The 24,894-nt window shown below is 42.6% G+C and overlaps 1 protein-coding gene across 3 annotated transcripts in view; it reads left to right on the top strand.

The window, feature by feature from the left end:
- Positions 1–9,907: 9,907 nt before the first annotated feature.
- The window catches only part of PPC4 (phosphoenolpyruvate carboxylase 4), a 90,066-nt gene continuing 75,079 nt past the window's right edge, over positions 9,908–24,894 (top strand). For 2 of the 3 annotated variants that reach the window (XM_086502226.1, XM_086502224.1), the window contains exons 1-10: positions 9,908–10,244; positions 10,368–10,530; positions 10,728–10,891; positions 10,989–11,103; positions 11,185–11,262; positions 11,374–11,442; positions 11,578–11,656; positions 11,744–11,820; positions 11,920–12,015; positions 13,592–13,733. In XM_086502226.1, coding sequence (XP_086358352.1) covers positions 10,375–10,530; positions 10,728–10,891; positions 10,989–11,103; positions 11,185–11,262; positions 11,374–11,442; positions 11,578–11,656; positions 11,744–11,820; positions 11,920–12,015; positions 13,592–13,733 — 976 coding nt within the window. In that variant the 5' untranslated portion in view covers positions 9,908–10,244; positions 10,368–10,374. The remainder of the gene's footprint in view (positions 10,245–10,367; positions 10,531–10,727; positions 10,892–10,988; positions 11,104–11,184; positions 11,263–11,373; positions 11,443–11,577; positions 11,657–11,743; positions 11,821–11,919; positions 12,016–13,591; positions 13,734–24,894) is intronic. The other variant, XM_086502225.1, reaches the window with a different exon arrangement.

Raw genomic sequence — 24,894 nt, 5'->3', positions numbered from 1 at the left:
TATGCCTTGCGACGCATATTTTGTTGCTTAATAGTGCGATCTTCACATACAAAACATTTTGTATCCCTCAAATAGATCCAACTATTATCAAGGATAATCTTTCGCTTTGTCTCATCCGGCATGGTGCATACGAGCGAGGAGCTCCTTGCTTTCCCACTCCATGTGCTCCATAGACCATAACTCCAGACATGCCAAAGTGGGTTTTGAAGAAATCTTCAATAACAATGGCAAGAGAAGGAGGTGTCTCTAACATCTCTTCGGAAATTCCACGAATAACAATGTTCTTGGAACGTCGCTCCCGTTCCTTCAACTCCTCCACATCCACATTCTCAACATTCTTTGTTTGAACCATAGCTTGCATGAGTGAGGAATTAGAAACCACATTGCTACCACATACATTATCGTCCTGGGAGGTCAAATATGACCTGACCACCCACTTGGTACTCAAGGCTCAAATCCTCACGGGCATGTCCACCCTATTACACCCTTGACCAGCTGTCCCATTTAGAAATTCTCTCGGTCGATTACCCAACCAGGGTTGCACTTGACCAAATTTCAAAACCATCCACTTAAAATTTTTTTGACCACCCAAAAACTTACACCTTATTTTGGCCGCCTAACCTTGGTTATTTTGTCCGCCCTTATCACTTTTGGCTGCCCATTGCATGCCTAGTCATTTAACGGGTAGTCCTTTGCCATCTAACTCTTGCTTACTAGTCTCCCATGATAATCTGGCACTATTCTATTAAAAATGACCTTGTGACCTTAATTTTTGACCTTTGAAAGTAGACTTTATGACCTATTCCCACCAAGGTCTTTGAAGTTGGACTCCCAAGGCGATGCATCCCGATTCATAAGAGGTCGGACCCAATTTCAAATTCCAATTTCACTACACAACCAAACAGGATAGCTAACTTGCAAATCAATTGCGACATTGACATTATCGTTCCAAAAGAACTTGGAAGTAGTGGCTTGTGTTCTGACGATTATCTAGGGCCAATACCATTGTCGAGCTCATTGTACAAATTGAATACCGCTAATGCTGATGATGTTGAAATGCTTTTGAAGCGGATAGAAACTATCAAAGGGGCTTACAAAGAAGCCTACTAGACTAGACACCCAGATAAAGTAATTTAATTTTAATATATTTTCTTGAATTTTCTTGAAACATGTGTTTAAACGAGTTTTATCAGATGAACTTTATACTATTAACTCTCCGTGGAGTTTTCTCTCTCTGTAAGTTACAAAGATGGCACCAACAAGACAGTGGAAGAAACCACTAAATTCATGTCTGTATTTGAAAACATTTGGACAACTTGACAACCAACAGTCAAATCTCTGTATTGAAGTCAATTCATGAACGAAGATCATGAGATAACATGAATTATTTTATTTTTAGTTTTGATGCCAATTTTAAACAGGTATCCTCAAAGTCTATGCCAATTTTTGGTAATGTATCTCTTCTTTTATTTTTCATCGACCATTGTTACTTCATTCTATACTTGTTCGTATCTCATGCATTTATAAATGATGCAAATATATTCATTGATTCCTATATTCACGATTTTATGAGTTTTCTCTTCCAATGTATTTGGAAGCTATCCAAGATAAGGGATAAGACACTTGATTGTGGTGAAACTAATCACATTCCATAACGGATGTATGTCGGTGAATATAATTTGTAAGTTCTCTCCCTTCTATCTTTTTAGAACAAATTTGCTATTATTCATTCATGGTTATAATCAATTTGCTATCATATACGTATTATACTTGGAAACTGTGATCTATCATTGATAATTCCATATTATATGTTTCTCAATCTTCATGCTACTAATCATGGCACAAAGGCCACTTTTAGTTCTAATGTTGATAGATAAAAAATACAATCACTTGTAAGTACAAAATTCTGTCGAGAATTGTGAGCTTCAAACATCATATTTACTATGGCGGGACTATGGTTTACATTCTTTTCAAAAAGCTGAATGCCAACTCATTAAGTTGCTAAAATGACATCATTACTTTATTTACTACTAGTTTGCTAACTCTATTTCTACATAGAACCATGTCTATATAACAAAATACACCAATTTCTTCATAATATAGAGTTTGCTAACTCTATTTCTACATAGAACCATGTCTATATAACAAAATACACCAATTTCTTCATAGTAACAGTTACTTATTTGATAGAAAAGTGAAGTTTAACAAGTTGCTATGGTATTGCATATCTTGTAGCTTTGGGCTTATTGGCCCTTACAGGTACTAAATTCTTGGTAAAGTTTTCTTTTCAGATAATCACACTTGTGGCCACCTTTTGTGCCACGTTCTATGGTTGTAATGCAGGATATGCTGGGCATGAGGACTCTTAAGATCTTGTGCATTCTCCATGGCCTTAGCTCATGCTTGGATACTCACTATATTTTGGGTCATGGTCTTTATTTAAACAAGAAGCCTAACCTTGTAATGTATTTTACTAGTTAATTACCTTCACACAGGCACATTCATAATGAATTTCACATTAATCTTTTATGACCATTCAGAGGACCCTACCTACACACCACATTTATGAAGACCCACCTTTACTTGTAGACCAAGAAGAGCAACTCATCCTTGACAAAATAGTTGATCACGAGACCACCACTACACGCACTGGCATGGTTTATAACCGTTACCTTTTGACTTTCAAGGGCCACCCTAGAGAGGATGCCTAAAAAGTTTTTTCGCAACTTCCCCAATCTTCTCCACCGTTTTCATCACTCACGGTCCAGTTGATTTCTTTATTGAGCAATTGAGGACAGTTGCTATCCCTGGTGGGAGGGATGTTACAAGATTGGGCACCCTCCTGTTGTAGTGGTTAGTTGCAATTGGGATATCTGGCGTAATGGTTAATTATGTGCTGTCTATTTATTTTCTAATTGAGTTGATGATGATGATTTTGTAGAGTGGAATGCGGGGAGTTGATGAAGAGGCGCCCGCAATTACTCTTGGCCATTTTATATTCGCACAATATTTTAGAATTTCATTTCAATAAGACACTATGACTCTGTAGATAATTGTAGTGGGAACTCCCCTTATGGGTCATGCAAGAACTAATGAGCTTCACTCATTTACAAAAGTGAAGTGGTTGAAAAAAGAGGGGCCTCAATTTTTGGCACCTAAAAATCAAAAATAATATATTAAATACCAACTCCACAAGAGAGGTGCCGTGGAGTTTGGAGCTAGATTTAGGTCTTTCTCTTGTAGATTCTCTTCTCTACACTCTTATGCTATGCTTAATTTGTTGTGTACTCTCTAATCAAGTCTCCATCTCCTACAATTCTCTTACACTCTCTTACAAACTTGTCTATGTCAATTCTATATTCTCTCTGTATGTGTGTGTGTGTGTGTGTCATAGTTTAGGTGTGTGTGTGTGTGTGTGTATGTGTGCTTGGAAATTGGGGAAAGAGGTGGACTGGTTGATGGTGATGTTGTGAACATGTGTTGAATTGTTTTAAGCAACCGGTCTCCCCATCTCTTCTCCCAATAGAACTTGAATATACTTAGTAAACATTCTGCCAAAGCCAATATCAAAGAGGGACCGAAAGATAAACATCCCATTCCACTATGCCAGAAGCCTATTCAAAATCAATGTTTTTTAAAAAAAACTGTCTTGACCAAAGTCCAAAGCCTCCCACAAGGTGATTATATCATCTATAAGGAATCATCGTTTTATGAAGCCTTTTTGTTATGGAAGGATGACATGGTGCATGATAGGGTTGAGCCTCTTGACTAGGGAAACACTTTGTACACAGAAGTCAGGTCGGTAATAGGTGCTAAAAACGGGAGCGTGGAGAGCCCTACAAAATACCAAAACTAGATACTATAGACGATGAAACACACAAATCTGCATACGTGGCAACCATCCTTGTACATAATCAAGCTGCACATGAGCACTGAGAGATAGAGAGGGAGATAGAGCGAGAGAGCACGTGCAGATGCGCCTCCTACAGCGGAGTGCCACACCGGCACGGCGAGAAAGGAGAGAGGAGAGGAGAGAAGAATACACAGACACTGGGTGCAATCTCCCCCCGTGCAAGAGTGACCATTTCCCTCTTGCACGTATTTAATTTATAGATTCTTGAATGGTCAAAGTGAGTACAAACTGGCCGGCCAATCATAAATGGCCAAAGCTCATAAAGAGCACTTGAATAATAAAATGTACATAAAATATGATATCCTTTTGCAATAGCTTAGCTCGGTCAAGCCTTTTCCACCTGTCACAGCTGCAATAAATAATAAGATATCAATTCCATAACATACCTCTCTGTTGGAAAGTAACTGTCCTCAGTTACGAAGATAAAATCTACAAACAATACTTGTCAAAAACAGTGATTAGTATGTTGTGTCAAAAACATCACATAATGAAAGAAAAATTTATGAAACTAAAAAACATTAGCTTATGCTTGTCGTCATCCACATACTACCTATTCTAGTGTCCCATACCACTAGAATAAGGAGTATGTGTCATACCCTGATGAATCAGGATATCATTGGTTACACTCATCATCAATCTCATATTGTCAAGTCTCATCACATAAACACTGCCGTGATAAAATAATCATCAGATACCAAATCCCAATTCAATTCCAATTCCACAATATAAGTTCAAATCCAAATCACTTTCATTATGCACCCGGGTAACAAAATCATACCAGTTGCAGTGGTGGCCAGCCACTGCAGCATGATTTTGTGATCGGTGTTGCCTCATCCGGCGAGTCTACACCAATAAAGTGTGCTGCCTAAATCGGCGAATCTGCATTTGGTATTGTTTAAAAATCATGAATCTGTAATTTGCAATATGCTGCCTAAATCGGCGAATCTGCACCAAGATGAGTATCTACACGCTGCCTAAATTGGCAAATCTGTGTGTCTGTGACCAATGGACTATGCTAGACATAAAAATATTAACTTTCAGTGTGACACCACTTTGGAGTATATCAAAGTACTTACAAATTATTGTTGATTATCCCATAGTACCTTAGTCGCATGAGTAGCTGCATAGCTTATAGCTGAAAAATCATCTCAATGAAAAAAATCCTTTCAATATAATTATAAGTGATGACCTTGCAGTGTTTTAGTATTCAGTGTAGAACACAATGCAGAGAAATGAAATATGAAAGAGGAATGACGTATTTGATGTACATACCACAAGGGTATATTGTATTTGAAAATATATACCATTGTTGGCATATGGGGAGAGGTACAAGTGCTGCAACTAGCAAACTTAAACCAAATTATAACTAACAGATCCAAAATGTGGTAGTGTGGGGTTAATAATTAGTCATGAACTTGCAATTACAACTACATAAGGGATTAGTATACAATGAAATAAATGTGAGACAATTGAGCGGAAAGAAAATGTTTGCAGCTCTAAGTAAATAGCATAGATCAACTAGTGTCACTAACCAAAAAAATAAAAGAGAAAAGTGTGAGTTGTTTCTTTAGAGTCCTAATTCTGTTTGGCCGCTCGTATGTGCATGTTTCAAATTCATCTACACATAGATCAACTAGTGTCACTAACCAAAAAAATAAAAGAGAAAAGTGTGAGTTGTTTCTTTAGAGTCCTAATTCTGTTTGGCCGCTCGTATGTGCATGTTTCAAATTCATCATCTGGTCTATCGTGTATGCATCACGATAGACCAGATAGTACTATATGTTGGGTCTAATTATCCTACTCTATTTATTTATTTATTAATATGTTTTATGTCCTCGACAATCTAATTCAAGGATTCCTCCACACCAAAGAACTATGACACAATATACATTGAATTTGGTTCTAAAAAAGCTTTTGTTCTGGTCTTGATTAGCCTAGAGACATCTACTGAGATAAGAAGGGGTTTGTATGTGCATTTGCAAAATGCTTTAACATATAATGTTAGAAGAGCTTTATTGCCCGGTGGCATCATCCTATTGTCCTAAATATGTATGTACCATTCAAATTAAGCACTACAAAAATATCAAACAAAGGTGTAGAGAGAAATTTGAACATTGGATTGGTAAAGGGTTTGAGTGGCTGAGGGATTACAAATTAATTCATTGGTGGCCGAGAAGATTGCCCCCGGTGTCGATGATAGCCCTTGCATTTTATCAAAGGCCTCCAGAGCCGCAAAACTATGTCTATGATGGGCAAAGCTTGCAATAATGGAGCTCCATGAAACCACATCTCTCATTGGCAGGCTTTTAAAAACCTCAATTGCTTGTTGGGGTTCCCCACTTTTGGTAAACATGTCAACTAGGGTGTTGCCAATAACAACAATTACAACAACAAAAACAAGATCGCTCGCTTTAATTTGCTCATATAGGAGCATGCAAGCTTTCAAAACACATGAGAACATATAGGCGGTGGCCTTAACAAGAGCCGGTTGTTGCATTCTATGATACAACTTCAAGGCTTCAGCCTTCTCTCAGGACCCATATTAATGAGCTGAGATAATGGAATGCCGTGACATGAGTGCACCCCAGGAAAGGGTATGCTTTCAAAGATAGCTTTAGCCTCAGGCAAACAATCAGTAGAAGAGAAGAACCAATTGAGCTGATCAACGAGAGAAGACTCTACATGATGAGAGCTTACCCAAAAGAGCACGCACGCATATGGTAGCAGCGACATCGTTTTTCTTGATGCATGTTCGCAAGAGATTGAAGATAGCCTCGCGCGTCTCTCACTTTCTCATACGTACTGTTGTTGTAGAAGGTTGCTTTTGGAAGATTTGGACCTATCGTTCAACATCTTGACTCCCCCGCATAAGATCACTAATACCCTCTCTATAAGCAGATAAGAGAATGGAACTTGCAGCAAGTGTGCAGGCGTATAGGCATGTAGTCCGGGAGTAAGAGACTGGCAGGATTGAAGAAAGTCATTGTTGGCGGGGATGTCTGCTTCGTCTGGCTCAAGTGTAAACTCGCACACTCGGTCAGCGAAAAGTCCAATGCCAGTGCACCATGGTGGATGTCTGGGTGGGCCACAGGATAGGTTGAGGGAGATTGGGAGCTGTGGGAATAAAGGCAGCATGACAATCATGCAACTGTTGAAAGACAAGCGAAACGCTCACTATATTGAGCTACAAAGGGAAACGGGAAGGCCCGGTTCCCAAGAACGGCGTGGAGCTGGATGATGGAGTTCTTCTCCGCCACAGAGAAGCTGCCATCCTTGATGCCAGGCCGCAGGAAGTGAGTGTACTGCAGTCGGCAACTCTTGCCACACCTCGCCAGACCAGCCTGCTTGGGCAGCGCTCACCAACTGCTATGCCCTTGCGTTTCAGTGTAGTTGCTGATGGGGTTGGTTCATCACAATAGGAAAGAGATGGATGATGACTGAAGAGAGACAGCGAGGGTTTTGTTTGGCTACATGGCGAGGTGCTGGCTGTTGACAACCTGTGTGTATGTGTGTGTGTGTGTGTGAGAGAGAGAGAGAGCATAGATGATGAGGGAGACAACATGTTGCTGGGAGAGAGAGAGAGGCAGAAGCGGGGTGTTGGTGCGAGCAGTAAACGAGGGGGGGGGAGTATCTCCCACGTCTTTGCATGGCGTGTGTGAGCTGGAGGGATTAGTGTGTACTGCAGACCCCAGTGGACAATGAGATCGAGTGAAAGTTCTTGGAGGCTAAACAGTTCGAAAGAGAGAGAAACCGAGCGGCTGCATGAAGTTGGAGGAGTCAGGGTGGCCGAGTGGTTTAAGGTGCCAGACTCTAGTTCTGGTTCTTGTGAGAGAGCGAGAGTGGTTGAGGTTGGTCGAAGTGAGTGTCAACAGAGACATAGGGACAACTGTTGGGCTACATGGTGCGCTATGTAATGGCTGTTAAGGAGAGAATGAGAGAGAATTGGACTACACCTGTACTGTGTGTACGAAAAAGAGGGACGGTTGCTGCTCGCTAACGGACCACAGCCGCATGCTGCATGGCAACTAGCCAAGGAGAAGTGGGGAGAGAGAGAGAGAGAGAGAGAAATATGGTGCAGCCCGGTTGTGCCACGAGCGCTTGTAGTTTGCATGCAGGTTGGTGGCGGTTGGACTGGATGTGTGTGCACCTATACTCTGGCAACGTGGGGCTGAGAGCGAGTGAGATATGGTCGGACTGCAGATTCTCACCACCTCTTGCGCGCGTGTGGTCCTTACTGTTGCGGTTGCATGAGGTCGTTCGCTGGAGGTTGAGAAGCATTCAGGAGCCTTAGGTGGTGCATGCAAAGGGTAAAGAAGGAAAATTCTCAAGGTGCGCAGTATTTAGTGGGTGGCAACCGTCAAGCGCAAGAATAGTGGGTACGGTGAGCTGTAGTCTTCTGCAACTGTGGATTGCATGCACCATGCACTGCCTGTTGAGTTGCACGAGGTCTTGCGGCTATTGTGTCCCGTGAGTAGTAGGCATCAACTGCTAGATAGTGGCATATGCGCCCGACAGTTCGATGGCAATTGTGGTGATATGAGGGGTGATGGGTTGACCCCCAACCGTCGAGGGTATAGTTTTGCGCAAATCATCCCCACACCCTCTACAATCTTGCATGCTTTGCCTGCTTACATCATCGACAACTGTGAATTCTCAAAGCGAGCACTACTGCTCCTGCTTTTTTTTTTCTTTTTCATTAGGATAAAATATTACTATAAAAAAAAATACGATTAGCTTGAGGGTGCTTCTCACAAAGCTGAAGCGGATGGGACGGAGGAAGATACAATTTTTCCAGTGATTCCAATGGTTGTAAGGACCGTGCTGCGTGCAATGACGACAATGTGGAATTCCTCCTCTACTTTGCCTTTTCCTACAACCTTTCTTCTTCTTCAAACTTCTTCTAGGTCTCTATTTGTAGGGCATTAAAATTTCTTTGATTCTCATGCAATAAAACTTCTCGGACTCCTTTAACAGGAATACTTGCATGAATTACTCAATAACAAGAAAGACCTCTTCATATCTCTAAAGAGAAGAATCATGAAATATAATTAGAAATATAATTTCATATCTCTAAAGAGAAGAATCATGAAATATAATTAGAATAATCATGAAAGGCCAGTCATAAATGGCCAAAGCTCATAAAGAGCACTTGAATAATAAAATGTACATAAAATATGATATCCTTTTGCAATAGCTTAGCTCGGTCAAGCCTTTTCCACCTGTCACAGCTGCAATAAATAATAAGATATCAATTCCATAACAATAGGTCTCCAATTTCCTAAGTCCTTCTTCTCCCCTAGCTTATGAATGCCTTTTACTACTCAAGTGTTTATAGAAGTAGGAAGAGCTCCTAGTTTTAAGGCCTCATTCCAAATGCTCACATCAAAAAATCCTTGTATTCATGGAAGAATCCACTACGAAGACCATCCAAGCCATGTGATTTACCAACATTGAGAGAGGAAATAGTCCTTCAAGAACTCCTTTGTGAGAGGGTGATCCAACACCTTGGCAATATATTTTGGAACTCCTAAGCGTTGCAATTGTAGCCCTAGCCTTGGTGTGGTCTTTGAGGAGGAGAGGAGAAGATGCCTTGAAAAAAATCTCTAGCCACCTTAAGGTTGTCCTTATGAGAAGAGAGAACTTTTTCTTGCTTATTTCTCATTTACTAAACAAAATTCTCAAATTTTTTTCTTTTTCTTATTTCTCCTATCTGTGAAGTTTATCAGCCCAATATTCCCTAGTTCAAAAAATAGAGCCTTTCACATTTAGGAGCTCCTCCTTTTTAAGCTAGCCTTTTAACTCAATAAGCCAGCCTAGTTCAGAAAATAGAGCCTTTCACATTTAGGAGCTCCTCCTTTTTAAGCTAGCCTTTTAACTCAATAAGTCGGAGGCCGGGCGGGGTGGGGACTACCTTAGATGTCAAAAATTTGTTGGGATATCATCAGCCTTGTGTGTGCCCTCGGAACATAAATGAGCAACAATTATCAAGACGCACTGCCACCAACAAGCGGACGCTTTGGGCCCCCAACGACTCCACTTTGTCGCACTTTACGACAATGCTGCTACACACCCGAAATGCTGTCGCGACTCCTCGTTGGACTGGTAGAGTGGTAGTATATTCGCCTTTCATGCTTCCAGTTTTGCCAGGACCAAACCCCCCAACCCTCAAGCAAGCTGGCGGGTCGCCGCTTTTCCGCTGCTCTCTTCACGTCTCAAGAGGGAAAGCCAAGTAGAAGGCACTATCGCCCATCGCCTCTTGTGCCATCTACCTCATTTCCCATTTGGATTGCTGTCAAGAAGGCTCCTCTCCTCTGTGTAGCTTTCTTCGTAGGTAACGGTTGGTTTTGTTTTCTTCTATTCACGTTTGACACTTTACAAAGTGCGTCTTTTCTTCTCTTCTCGATTTTTGATTTTCTATGGCTAGCGCTGATTGCATGGTGTTATTGACGGACAGGAAAACAATGACGGACACTACAGATGACATAGCTGAAGAGATTTCTTTTCAAGCTTTTGAAGATGATTGCCATCTTCTTGGTAATCTGCTCATCGACTGTCTGCAAAGAGAAGTTGGTCAAGGCTTCATGGAGAAGGTTGACCGAGCTCGGATGCTGGCACAGGTGACTAATTTGGATGGGTCGTCAACCACTGATAGTGCATGGATGGTGTTATGAAAATCAGTGGAAATTTACAGATGTAGGCAGGGAAAGTTTGGCCATGATTCTAATGGAAGAGCCCATGCACGTAAAATGACAGACATAGACACACATGTATGTATACCTCCCTATCAATGTGCTCAATTTAAGGTTGTGTGCAGAGTGCTTGCAATATGCGCATGGTGGGGCTCGAAGATGCAGCCGAGTGGTTGTCCAAACAATTGCAGCAGGAAATCTCAAACATGACACTGGAAGAGGCTGTACCCTTAGCAAGAGCATTCAGTCATTACCTCAGCTTGACAGGCATAGCTGAAACTCATCATCGGTACTGCTGACTACAATGTAGAGGATACTATTAGATGAGACTTGTATTTCTTTGCTGAGAATGTTATACATGGATGATGGGTTGCTCTTTTTTTCAGTGTTCGCAAAACACGATCAACTTCTCATGTATCAAAATCGTGTGACGACGTGTTTGAGAAACTTGTTCAGACAGGCTTCTCTCCAGAGGAAGTTTACAAGGCTGTTTGCAGTCAGGTTTTGTCTAATTTGAGCTTATCTGGTCAATCCTCGAAGTTGTTAATGACACTCAGGTAGACACTCTTATGGTTTCTTCAGGAAGTAGAGATTGTTCTTACAGCTCATCCTACTCAAATCAATAGACGTACTTTACAATACAAGCACTTACGCATGGCGGTAGAGTCTTCATACATGCACTTTGTTTAATTGATGTGTTGGAAACATAGTTTGAGGTAGATATAACACTTTCTGATGAATTAATTATGTATCTGGATGATGTTATACCAGCATCTTCTGGACTATAAGGATCGAACAGATCTAACACATGAAGATAAGGAGCTCTTGATTGAAGACTTGGTAGAACAGCACTGTAGCTCCTGTTTTCTTCTTTGCCTATTAGATCTTGTGTCTCCCTCTACCTTATAATTATGAAGAAGATGCAAGCATCTCCCTTTCATCTAATGAGCTCACAGAAAAGCATAAATTTTGCAGGTTAGAGAGATTGTGTCATTATGGCACACCGATGAGTTGAGGCGTAGGAAGCCTACCCCGCTAGATGAAGCCAAAGGAGGTAAGGGTCCTGGGATGAAGCTTAAGGTTGTGCTATGCTTGCTTTGCAAGTGAGAAGGGTAACACTTTTTGTTGCTCATATATTCAGGTCTACACTTAGTGGAGCAGTCACTTTGGAAAGCTGTGCCGCAGTATTTAAGAAGGGTTAGCAATGCACTACGAAAGGTAATATTGACTTGGTTTTGTTGTTGTTGAACAAAGCAGTCGCTTTATCTTTATTAATAACAGTGATGATCATCTCAGCCAAAAGTCTTTGTTTAACAGCACACAGGCAAATCACTTCCTTTGACTTGTACACCAATAAAATTTGGCTCTTGGATGGGCGGAGACAGAGATGGCAACCCAAATGTTACAGCAAAGGTGCAGCTATTGCCTTCTCATCTGTGTCAGCTTGACATATTGGTGAACTCTGAGCAGCTGGTCTAAGTGAATAGTCAAATATTAATTTTCTTTTCACTATTTAACTGAAAGTTTGCAATTTATAGAAAGGAATTGTGCTACTTTTAACATAAATTCTGTTGGCACGTCCATGCTTCAATTTCAAGCAGGCTTGTGCAATGATTCTTCAAGAAGACAAGTAGCTATGTGCATTTATAGAGGAAAAAAGTAGACTCGTTGGCTCTTTTTTCCATGCTTTTCCAGTTTAAGTTTCTAATATGCTAAGCACGCTGCAGAAACATTGCATTGTGAACTACTGTATGATGATAACCTGTATGTTAGAGAGATCATCGAACTTCACACAGATTTTTTGGTACAGGCAAAATATTACTAGCAGGGAATATATTTTATTTTTGATTGGGTAAATTTTTTGGCGTTTTTGAGTGAACGTATCTGAGTTTTTGTGAAACAATGCTCAGAGTACAAAAGTACTAGTAATACCAGAAGAGAGTGAAAATAGCAGTTGCTCATGTCCATCTGGGCTATACATTCCTCTTCTCGTTCTCAATAAAGATAGAACAGGCACACTGAAGTGCCGCCTCCCTGCTCTCTTCTTGAAGAGAATGTGACTACATTGTCTCACTGTTTTAATACTTAGCTGCTAGTGCATATCAATTGAAACTGCTGGATTGTGTCTAAATACTAGTGCTCACCCAGCACACGACTTGCACCAAGCAGTAATGCCAGCTGCTAAGCTGATTCTCTCTAGATATGACTAAGGTCTAGCTGCTAACCTGATTAACTCTATATATGGATAAGGCCTAATTTGCTCTTAATTAAGAGACCAGATGGATAATGCAAACATCCTGTAAAGCACAAGATCCGATTCACCTTGAATGTAGAGGGCATTGTCTCCAATACCATCCTTGTTTGAAAGCTGCACTCCTGAGGCTTATGCAAGTCAGCAGAATGCTTCCTTGTTAACATAGCCAATGTGTGGTGTCATTCTTTGGTAGGCCGTCATGAATCCGTGTGAACAGACTGTGCTGTATCATCGGTCCAGAATTAATGTCCAGGAGGCTGTATGGTATGGCATCTGGGACAATCATCTGGAGTCCTCACCTTGGCTGACCAACCGCCTACCACCAAGGCATAATGTGCAGTCTTCCACCTAAGCAGAGTGGTCATCTGCAGTGCTAGTAATTGAGATTTTCCTGCAAAATCAATAAATCTCCAAGGAAAAGATGCTTTTATGTACTTGAATTTTCTGGTACTGGCAATAGTCGGAGTAGCCCTGGTTGTTGATATCACATTATCCGAGCGTGCAAGGGAGCGTGCCATTGAAGCTTTTCATCCACATTTTTGGAAATTCATAGGGGTTGTAAAATGGTGTTCCATTTTTGTGAGTCTTAGTTAATTTCTGTATCCAGTGCTCAGAGAAAGTTATGTGTTTGTAGGTAGTTTTTAATTGCTTTGCATGAAGCTATCTGAAATGAGCTACAAGGGGCGTCTCAAGCCTTCAAGTTTCTTTTAAGAAGTTACCTTTCAATGGTTTCAGGTGACAAGGGATGTTTGTTTGCTGGCAAGGTGGATTGCTGCTGATTTGTACATACGTGAAATTGACAGTCTTCGCTTTGAATTCTCAATGACCACGTGCAATGACAAACTTGCACAGTATGTCTCAGAAATATTAGAGAAAGGTATGGATCTATTTCCAATGCATATTTTTGTAATTGTTAACTTGTGGGCAAGAATTTCTGCAGCAACTGATGTTGATTTGGTTTGGGGATCTCTTTGATTGGCGATAGTGAAAGGATAGGGTGCACCTAAGGCTAACTTGCTGGAAGAAAAAAATGACACACACACTTACCCCTTAAAAACCTCTTTTGTTGGCTCCGCCCCTCTTTTCGTCACTTTTTACTGCCTTAATCGGGTTTTTCAAAGAACAGGATCAAAGCTTATTATTCTCTACCTTTTTCTTCTTCTCTGCATCTCCTGCCTGAATGTCTGTGTGCAAACACCCGCAGTGTCTGATTCCTCCTTTTAACCTTCCCCCGCTTCTGCTTCGTCGCCTTCTAGCCCCCCCCCCGCTTCTACTAAACAACTGTGAACAAAGTCATCCACATTCTTTTTGAGCTTTGGCCAATAGAAGTAACGCTCAACACCCTTCAAGGTGGTATCTATGCCACGGTGGCCCATAAAAGGTGGACAATGGCACTCTATCAAAACCTTTTCCCTCAAAGGCTGTGTAACAAACATCGTTTTCCGCATCAAATAGCTGTCCCGTATGGAATAGTCTGAAACTGTCTCCCCATTCTATATCCGGGTAATAATGTTAGCAAAGTCAAGATCTGTAGGTTTTTTAATTGCCAAAATTTTAAAATTTTAATAGGATTATATTAACAGAAGGTTTTAAATTGATTTTAGAGAAAAATCCGTACGTTTTTTAAGAAAAAGGGGTCATTTTATAACCTTAATCTGTAATTAAAGGGGTTTTTTAAATACCTTTTGAATGCACGTTATATGAATAGTTTTATAAAGGTGCACTCCCTAAGAGAGGGAGCCGTCCCTAAAGACAAAGGGTCCCCCCTTGTTTTGGCTGTTGGTGAGAAGGCATATGGGCGCTCGGACTTGAGCCACACGCTCAAGTGTATTGAAATTTCCTTTGGCATCCGCCAACCACCGAATAGAGCCCTTAAAGTGAATCCGGCCGATCGGCCCTTTGCTACCACTGCCAACCGGTGATCAATCAAGCTCAACCTCCCAGCCGTCCATTCCGCTAGCGCTCAACTGCAGTGCATAATTTTTTGGGTCCGTAGAGGGCTTGCTCCCGCGTGCACCACCTCGCCAACACCTAATAACAATGTGTTGCAAACAAGGCCACTACTGGGCGGCATGCAACTCTCATTGGTAGTTAACCTTTCTCTTATGCTGTTGACAACAACTAGCCAAAGTCGGTGTGCCTCAGATTGTGCCCAACTGCAAATATTATAACTTTGACAAAGCCCTACTCAATGTGTCTTATCTCACCCAATCTTCTGGAGATCTCCAACATGACAAATTGTGGTGCTTGGTCCAGCCAACAACCCGACAGTTTGTTTTTTGGTGTCATTTTAGTTGTTGCTCTATCTGGCATCCTCTATCATATCTATCAGATGCTATTCTTGAAAGCTCAAGATCATGTATATGTGGTTTATGCACTATTAGTCACTTGCTACATTAATAACAATGCCCCATTGAGTCCAAAGCAGTGTAGTTAAAAAGTGTGTAAGGCAAGCTACTCCACAACTGGTGCCACTACGCATAGATCATTCACTGGAGAAGGGCAACGATTGGCAGCACTGGCCACACACACAAGGGTTGTCTAGATTCCAGGCCGAAAAAGATCCTCTCACCAAAGGGTAAGGCGACTCTTGCAGAACGTAGAACTAATCATTTTGGTAATGTTTGGTATTTTGGGACGCTTTCAGAGGCAAATCGCGAATAGTCTCAATTTTGGTCGGGTCCATCTGCACTCCTTTTGCTGAGACGATGTGCCCCAAGAAATATATTTTTGGCAAAAAAAAACTCACTCTTTTTCACATTGATAATCAATCTATGCTTTCACAATGCTTGAAAGACCTGTAGCAGATAATGTCTGTGCTCTGCTTCATTCTTGGAGAAAACTATAATGTCGTCAAAGAAAGTGCCCACAAAAGATCGATACTCTAGGAAAATCCTATCCATCATTCGATTAAAAGTTGAGCATTCGTAAGTTTAAAAGGCATAACTAAATATTTGTATAAGCCAAAGGTTGTCCGAAAAGCTGTCTTGTAGATATCCTCTGTAGATTTGATGATATCTACTCTTTAGATCAATTTTGCTAAAACAAGAGGATACTTGTAGTCTGTCGAGAATATCATCCTTGGAATAGGGAATCGGTTATTGATGGTGATTTTATTGAGAGCTCTATAATCAATGCACATTCTCCAACATCTGTCTTTCTTTATTGCTAGCAATACCGGAGAACAGAAAGGTGACGTGCTAGGTTGGATGAGACCCTTTTCTAGAAGTTCTTTTACTTGGTTCATTATTTCTTCATTCTGGGCTCGGCTAGCTCAATAAGGTGGCCGGTTCGGTGGTGTACTTCTAGGAATCAAATCAATCATATGGTCCTCAGGACGAGGTGAAGCTAACTCGCTTGGTAGGCCTTCTGAGAAACAATCAGCTTGTGTGTGCATACATTCTTGTCGTTCCTTTTCCAATTTAGACATATTGGTTTGTTGTTCATCATTCAGCTCTTTCAAGAAGATCGAGTAAACAAAAAGACTGGATTTCATTAATTTGGAAATGGCCGAAGTCGATACAAGTGGGACGGACTCGCCCTTCAATTTTACATCAAGTACAATTTTCTTGCCCTTCCCATTCTTCAAAGTAGCTTTCCTGGCCCGATAATCAACCATGGCGTTGTTCTTGTGGTACTAAGGGATTCCTAAGAGGATGTCACACCCTTCTAAAGGCATGATGTAAAAGTCCTCGTACCCTAAATACCCCTGACAATGCAAACGGAGTTTGCCAATGACAGGTGTAATGGCAACATCCCGTCTGGGTGCCGCTAGAACTGCCGCCGCGTGTGGCCCCATTTGTCGGGCGTAATTCCAAGTCGAGCCGCCAATTCAGGTTAAATAAAGTTGAACTTGGCTCCTTTGTTGAAGAAGATGAGGGATTCTTGATCTCGCACTTTGCCCCATGCGCGGCAAAGTTTGTGCTTTCATCTATCTGATGTGGGTCGGTCCCCATACAATCTGGTACCAATCTTGCTTTCATCTTTCCTTTTCTGCCACGTTCTTCTGCTGCTCTGGAACTCAATGGCCTGTCTTTTGAGTGTCCTCGTGTGCCTTTATGGGCACCTTGCAGAGATGTGTCCTTGTTCTCTACAGTAAAAAAACTTCCCCTCCTTGAGGTAGTCTGATTTTTGTTCCTAGGTCAATTGGGGTCGTGCATCCTCCTTTTTCTGAATTTTGAAACCTTCTTCTCCTCCTATTATCTTTTGTCGATTTCTGTCCGGTCCTTGGTGTCAAAACTTGATTAGTGGGGTAAGTCAGGTTACTCGAATGCATAGCAAATCCTTGCTTAGCATATCCCATTAGTTGTTGTGTGGACTCGGACTTTTGTTGAAGACAATAATCTGGGATTTCTTTGGGAAGTCCACAGCAAAATCGCTGGTGTTGCTGCTTAAAAGTGACCTTCTTAAAAGAAGAGGTAGGTAGAAAAGCATCCCAAAATCTCTCACAATAAGCATCCAAAGTGTCGGCCTTGGTCATCCGAAGATGGTCCTAAGTGGTAATAAGAGTAGACCACCATGTTCGTGCACTTCCTTTCAAAAATGATGTTGCCCTCCTGATTTTGGAGTGTTGTGAGTGGCGCCCTTCAGAGAATGCTATGTCAAACTGCTGAATAAACGCTAAAGCCCTGGGTGTCACAAATTCCTGACGTGTCAAAGCCTAAAGAATGAAGCCAACTTACAGATGCCGGCCGAGGGGCCTAAACCCTAAGAAGGACAAGTAGCAGAAGAACAAGAAGTCCTACCAACTTATGGGGACCCCGTCCGATGGGGCCCCAGTGACAAAGGGATTAAAATAAAGCAAGACTCACACACACACTCTCACGCAAAGCTGATGATGTGGCAGCTGCACGGAAGTTCCGGAAATTACGCTGGCTGATGACGTGCTAGGCTGTGGCTGTACGGATTTCCGCGTTTTGCGTTGGCTGATGATGTGGCAGGCTGTACGGATTTCCGTAAATTGCACTGACAGCTTTTTGGCTTTGCTTTTGGACCAAATGCTTTTAAGTTTGAAGTCTTTTTACTTTAAACTGCTTTTGGGGCCTAGGGCCTTTAAATATGAGATTAGGGCTCATTCTTTGGCATGCTTCCCGGAGAAGGTGCAGAGTCTGGAGTACCGACTTGTACACTGTCGATGCAATATAAAGAAATATCGAAAGGGGCACCAAGGTTTGGGGCCAATACTCTCTGGGGTGGAATTCTGCCACTTCGTGTCGCGTGTCGTTTCTCTCTCTCTCTCTCTCTCTTAGTTCTGTTTTTATTGAAGTGCTAAAAGTCTGTTTGTCTGTTCTTTTCTATTGGCACGTGGTGTCCGTCTTGTGACAGTGGTATCAGAGCATTAGGCGTGTGCTTTTCTAGAAAGCATACCGGTCCTACAAAAGAGCAGACAGAGCTATTAGAATTTTATTCGAGGTATCTTCGTCCTCCAACCCGGACTTTGGAATTTTATTCGAGGTATCTTCGCCCTCCAACCCAAACTTATTAGCCACTCCCACCCTTACTTCATCGCGCATCGGGCGCCCTCCCATTTTCACCGCTCATGTCTTACAGGGCATAAGCCATTAAGATCACTTGCAAGAGAAGGATCCAAGATTTGTTTCGAGCTGCTGTTTTTCTCAGAGACAGTGCCATGCAGATGTTGATAGCTACCAAGCAGCATACTTCAAGTACTTGGCAAGCTTTCAAGAAAAAATTTGCCCGAAGTTATATGGTTTCTAATATCTTCCTTCGGAGTGCAACTTTTGGCAAAGTGGGGTATCCCGACCATGGAAACCCTAGTAGATTATAACTTGAAATTTCTCGACATCTCTCAGTAGATGTCTCTTCACGAGCAGATGACCTTGGAAATCTAGTGCGATTGCTATCTTGGGACTACCATCGCGGCCAACGAAAACACTCTTTGTCCAAGAGCCGATGAACCATGTTGTGCTCGGCTATGACCTCATGGAAGGAACCTAACCCTAATTTTTGGTACAGGTTTCAGGATGGAAAGTCAGTCGACTTTTCGAGCTCGGTTGATGGCGAGATTGCTTTTTAAGTTTGAATTTTGTATGAGAATCTGTTTGAGAACTTCTTTGGCGATCCTGTTTGAAATTTGTTTGAAATGGATGGTATGTGTTTTGAACCTGTCTTGGTGGCGATTTGAATTGTTTGACTCTGGTTTTAATACTGGTTTCAATGATTGGTGATTTTACTCCCGGATGGAGAAGTGAGAAATACTGTTTTGGTATTGTTTGAACCTTGGAACGACGCAGGCCAATGCCTGGGGAGCGTTTTGTTGTATGCTAGAAAACCTCCGAACGACACAGGCCGATGCTTGGGGAGCGTTTGGTTGTATGCTTGAACCTCCAAGCGACGCAGACTGTGTTCTGAGGAGCGTTTGGTTGTACAGTCCTATGAGCTCATGGCCCGTACCTTTTTAGGTTATTTGCGGGGGAAGTGACGAGGTAGTCGGTGAGTAGCTTCATACCGCAGACCGTTTGTCTCGGAGGAGTGCTCAGCGGTGCTGTTTGTTGTGTCTTGTAACATGCATATGTAAGCATTTGTGTTGCAGATCTCACCGTCCCGCAGTAGATCCTCGCCGCACGCTCAGATCTAGCGTAGTTTGCAAATTCAGCCCGGAAAACGCAGGTTTCAGCATATGCGTTTTCAGCGCGTCGTCGTCGTCGCATCGTCACCATTGACATTGTCATCGATGAGATTTGTGCAATCATAAGTAGACCGCTCTCGCCATAGAGAGTGGGGCCCTTGCAGGAGGGTTTCGACAACTTTTTGGTGTCATATTCTCTTCTCTCTCTATCTCTCAGACTCATGCACCTTCACGCACAATGTCCATTCACTTTGTGTCCATTGCACTCTCTCACTAAAGGAACGGAAGGCTCTCCCTTCCGTAAGATAAAAGGAACACTTGAGCACAGGTCGGAGCTCTCATCTTGAGCAAAGTTCAACATTCATTCCACTGCACCTTAGAGAGAGAGAGAGAGAGAGAGAGAGAGAGAGAGAGAGAGAGAGAGAGAGAGAGAGAGAGAGAGAGAGAGAGAGAGAGAGAGAGTCGACACGGCCCGACATACTTCTGTGTCGAGAGGTATTGGCCCCAAAGTCTTGCGCCGCTTTCGGTATTTCTCTATCATTAGTCATTTCAAAGTACAACTCTCGAGGGACCTCGGCTCTCAGACTCTGCGTCCAGATGCTCTGCAGAGTGAGGCCCCAAGGCCTCTTTTAAACAGTACAAGGAATACCAAAAGCAGAGCCCCAAAAGCAATTACATGAAAAGGTTCAAGTCCCAAAAGCATCTGGCCTAAAAGTTGGTGCTAGCAGCAACTTCCACGATTTACGAGAATCCGTGCAGTGCCACGTCAGCAGTCAGCGGAAAATCTGGAAGCATCAGTACAACCCTTGCCACGTCAGTATCTTTGCGATCTCTTTTTGCGTATCTCCAAGGGCCCCATCGAACGGGTACCCTATAAGTTGGAACATCTTAAAATCTTTTAACTCTGTCAGTTTCCGGGTGGACATGCCACTTTATCATTTTGTGACATACCCCCCTCTTGAAAGAATTGTAATCGCCCTCGATTACGCTTGCAAGATCGAACATAAGCCATAAACTGTAACAAATTGCTGGCGTGTCAAAGCCTAAAGAATGGAGTCAACTTACAGATGTGGCCGAGGGGCCTAAACCCTAATTTCTGCCAGAAACCCTAATTTTGGAAACCCTAACCCTAAAATTGTAGAAACCCTAACCCTAACCCTAAGGACAGCATACAAATTCCGAAATTGCGCTGACATGATGACGTGGCAGGCTGTACGGATTTCCGCGTTTTGCGTTGACTGATGACATGGCAGGCTGTACGGATTTCCGTAAATTGCACTGACAGCTTTTTGGCTTTGCTTTTGAACCAGAAGCTTTTGAGTTTTAAAGGCTTTTTACTGTAACTGCTTTTCAGGCCAAGGGCCTTTAAATATGAGGCTAGGGCTCATTCTCTGGCATGCTTCCTGGAGAAGGTGCAGAGTCTAGAGTACCGGCTTGTACTGTGCTGATGCAATATAAAGAAATACAGAAAGGGGCGCCAAGGTTTGGGGCCAATACTCTCTGGGGTGGAATTCCGCCACTCCGTGTCGCGTGTCGTCTCTCTCTTTCAGTTCAGTTGTTATTTAAGTGTTAAAAGTTTGCTCAGATTGTTCTCTTCTATTGGCACGTGGTGCTCGCCTTGTGACAGTGGTATCAGAGCATCAGGCGTGAGCTTTTTTGAAAGCATACCGGTCCTACATAAGAGCAGACAGAGCTATTGATGGAATTTTATTTGAGGTATCTTCGCCTTCGAACCCGGACTTATTAGCCACTCCCACCCTTACTTCATCGCGCATCGGGCGCGCTCCCGTCTTCACCGCAGTGTCTTACAAGGCATAAGCCAATTAAGAACCCAATACTTGGAATTCATGGATTCAGCAGAATATTTACAGTGTCTGGTCAACGAGCTTCACGACATTCTTTCACGGCATCCTCAGCAGAATCTTCCAATGCTGCAAGGCTTTCAACAATTTTTGAACTACATGTTACCCCCTCTGATGCCCCAGGTGGTACCTCCTCCTCTGGCACCAGAAAGTACGAGAGCTTCCAACCGGCAACCTTCTCAGCCGTCTGTCACGATCAGGGGAGTCTTCAGGAATATGGTGCAACCATCTGACCCTGATCCAGTGCAACCGCCTTTGTCACATCCATTGCCCGCACCTCCACCACCACCGCCACAAGGCTACAATGGTTGGAGCCCATATGGATACTCTTATTATCCATACCCGGGATATGCGCCAAACCAACCCAAAGATTTCAAAGATGGTGGCACGACAGTCAAAATTTTCACTTTTTCCGAGGTGAAAGATCGCAAGAAAGCATTGCAGTTCCTACAGCATTTTGACAACATCTATGCTTCAGGGAACTATACAGAAGAATCCAAGATTTCTCGAGCAGCGGGATTTCTTAAAGATAATGCTATGCAATGGTGGAGTTCAATCACAACACAACCGCATGCTCCAAGGCCCTGGCAAGCTTTCAAGACAGTTTTTGCAGGTAGTTACATGACTTCTATGTTTGAAGTGCGGATTTTGGCAGAATGGGGCAACTTGAAAATGCTTGCCAGTGAAACCATGGACGAATATAACCAAAGGTTTCCCGACGTGTACCTTCTAGTGTCCTTCTTTAGATCTATTCCCTTGGAGGCCCAATGCGAGCGATACACCATTGGACTACCATCACCATTGCAGGAATATTGTCTATCCAAGCAAGTCTCTACCATGCAAGAACTTATGGACCATGCCGCGGTCGGCTACAAACTGATGAAGGGAAAGCTAGAGTTTACCACAGAAGAATCTCCGGCCACTAACCACAACTCTCGGCAACAACGAACAAATTCTCGAGAGTCTCGTGAAAATCAACCGCAAAGGCTTCGTTTGACACCTCAACAACGAGACACCTTACTACAAGAAGGCCGATGCTTTGGATGCTTTCAAACAGGGCATAATCATTTTAATTGTCCCAAACGCACTGATAGACCAAAGGAGTCGACGCCCGCACCAACGATCGACAGAACCCGAGCGCCACCTCCTGCCAAGAGAGCTAGACCCGCTATTGGACTAGTTCCTGATATTTATGGCATACGCCTTGAGAGTACAAATGAATTGTGTCGAGCATATGGCAAAGTCAATGGTTTCAAAGCCCTTATTTTCTTTGACCCCGGAGCTACAGAGAACTTCATCCATCCAGAATTCCTAAAGCAGATACACTTTGATTACGATGCAGAGGGTGGAGAAATTGAAGCTGAGCTAGCCATAGGGCAAACTCAGAAAGTAGTACCGCTCATTGGTGCTCTTCCAGTGACTATTCAAGATTATCATGGAAAAGCTGATTTCCACATCATGAAGTTGGGCAATTGTGACGTTCTATTAGGCATGCCTTGGCATGACAAGAATGATGCGACTCTCCAAGTCCGGAACCGAACCATCATCGTGATGCAGAAGGGCAAGCGAGTCGTCCTCAAAGTTCGGTTGTCCGAACAAATCCTGAATGAACTCTCTAGTTGTTTTATAGTTAGATACTTTTGAGCTTTGTTTAAGAAAGTATTGTTTGAAATGGATGGTATCTGTTTTGAACCTGTTTTGGTGCCAGTTTGAATTGTTTGACTCTGGTTTTGATAATGGTTTCAATGATTGCTGATTTTACTCCCCGATGGAGAAGTGAGAACCTCGGAACGACGTAGGCCGATGCCTGGGGAGCGTTTCGTTGTATGTTTGAAAACCTCCGAACGACGCAGGCTGATGCCTGGGGAGCGTTTGGTTGTATGCTTGTAAAATAATTGTTGTTGTGACTCTCGGTCCAGACCTGGATGGTTATGCGGGAGGAGTATTAAGAAGTTTGAGCAGTGGTTACTCTCAGCACCTCCAAACGACACAGGCTGCGGTCTGGGGGGCGTTTGGTTGTAATAGGCCTCTATATCTCCCGGCCCGGACCTTTTTAGGTTATGCGGGAGGAGTGATGAGGGAGTCGTTGAATATCTCCCGGCCCGGACCTTGTTAGGTTATGCGGGAGGAGTGTTCATCGGCGGGCGGCTTTATGTTTCTATGTCTTGTAACATGCATAAGTGAGCATTTGTGTTGCATTGTGATGTGCCAACCACTGAATATTCTGAATTGGATGAGATTGCTTGGGTATGTAATTTTAGTGCATCAAGACACCCGTGGAAGATCAGTACGGTCTGGGTGTGATGGCTAATTTTACTACGCCGGAATATCAAGAGTTCCGATCTGGAGAAAGGAGAAGCTAACTCCTTGGTCAAACGAGCAGAAAGGAGAAGCTAACTCTTTAATAAAAAGAGAAAACTTGTCCCTCGAAATGACCCTCGAAAATTTTTGAACTAACTTGAGTTGTTTTGCAGATATGTTGTAATCGCGGACGATTACTCTCTTTCAAGAAGGGGAGATGTAACAAACTGCTGACGTGTCAAAGCCTAAAGAATGGAGTCAACTTACAGATGTGGCCGAGGGGCCTAAACCCTAATTTCTGCCAGAAACCCTAACTACTGAAACCCTAATTTTGAAAACCCTAACCCTAAAACTGTAGAAAACCTAACCCTAACCCTAAGGGCAGCAGACAGATTCCGAAATTGCGCTGACATGATGACGTGGCAGGCTGTACGGATTTCTGTAAATTGCGTTGACAGCTTTTTTGCTTTGCTTTTGAGTTTTAAAGTCTTTTTACTGTAACTGCTTTTCAGGCCAAGGGCCTTTAAATATGAGGCTAGGGCTCATTCTCTGGCATGCTTCCTGGAGAAGGTGCAGAGTCTGGAGTACCGGCTTGTACTGTGTTGATGCAATATAAAGAAATACAGAAAGGGGCGCCAAGGTTTGGGGCCAATACTCTCTGGGGTGGAATTCCGCCACTCCGTGTTGCGTGTCGTCTCTCTCTTTCAGTTCAGTTGTTATTGAAGTGTTAAAAGTTTGCTCAGTCTGTTCTTTTCTATTGGCACGTGGTGCCCGCCTTGTGACATAAACCATTTCAATAGACACTGACTCTAAGCACCGACACAAAGACGACACAAATCTAGCACTTACACAAAGACAACAGTCACTAACATCCACATCCCATTCAAATCAAATCACATAAAGTCCATCAAGATCTCAGACCATGATCTCTCGGCAATGTGTTTAGCAATCGCATCTAGATCCACATCGGATCTCACTAATGTCGGATTGACTAATTCTTATTGCTATCATGTCCATACTATCTTACTATATAGCATTTTTCTAGGGTCATATAGCAACTCCTACCTTACCATATAGTAACTTTATAAGGACTACAAGTTTGCTAGTTCTATCTAGCATCTCAAGACTGAAATGCTGCAGTCATTTCGTCTTTCAAACATGCACTCAGACATGACTCACATGAGAGAGCACACGTAAATTAGATTCATGTCGGTAATTCCCATGTCGAAGTACTTCTTTCATAAAGTCATATAGAAAAATACTGTCTGCCCATCAATATCCCTGAA

Source organism: Adiantum capillus-veneris, chromosome 26 (assembly GCF_014529385.1).
Source record: "Adiantum capillus-veneris isolate H3 chromosome 26, ASM1452938v2, whole genome shotgun sequence".
Taxonomy (NCBI): Eukaryota; Viridiplantae; Streptophyta; class Polypodiopsida; order Polypodiales; family Pteridaceae; genus Adiantum; species Adiantum capillus-veneris.
This window is presented reverse-complemented; position numbering and strand designations above follow the sequence as displayed.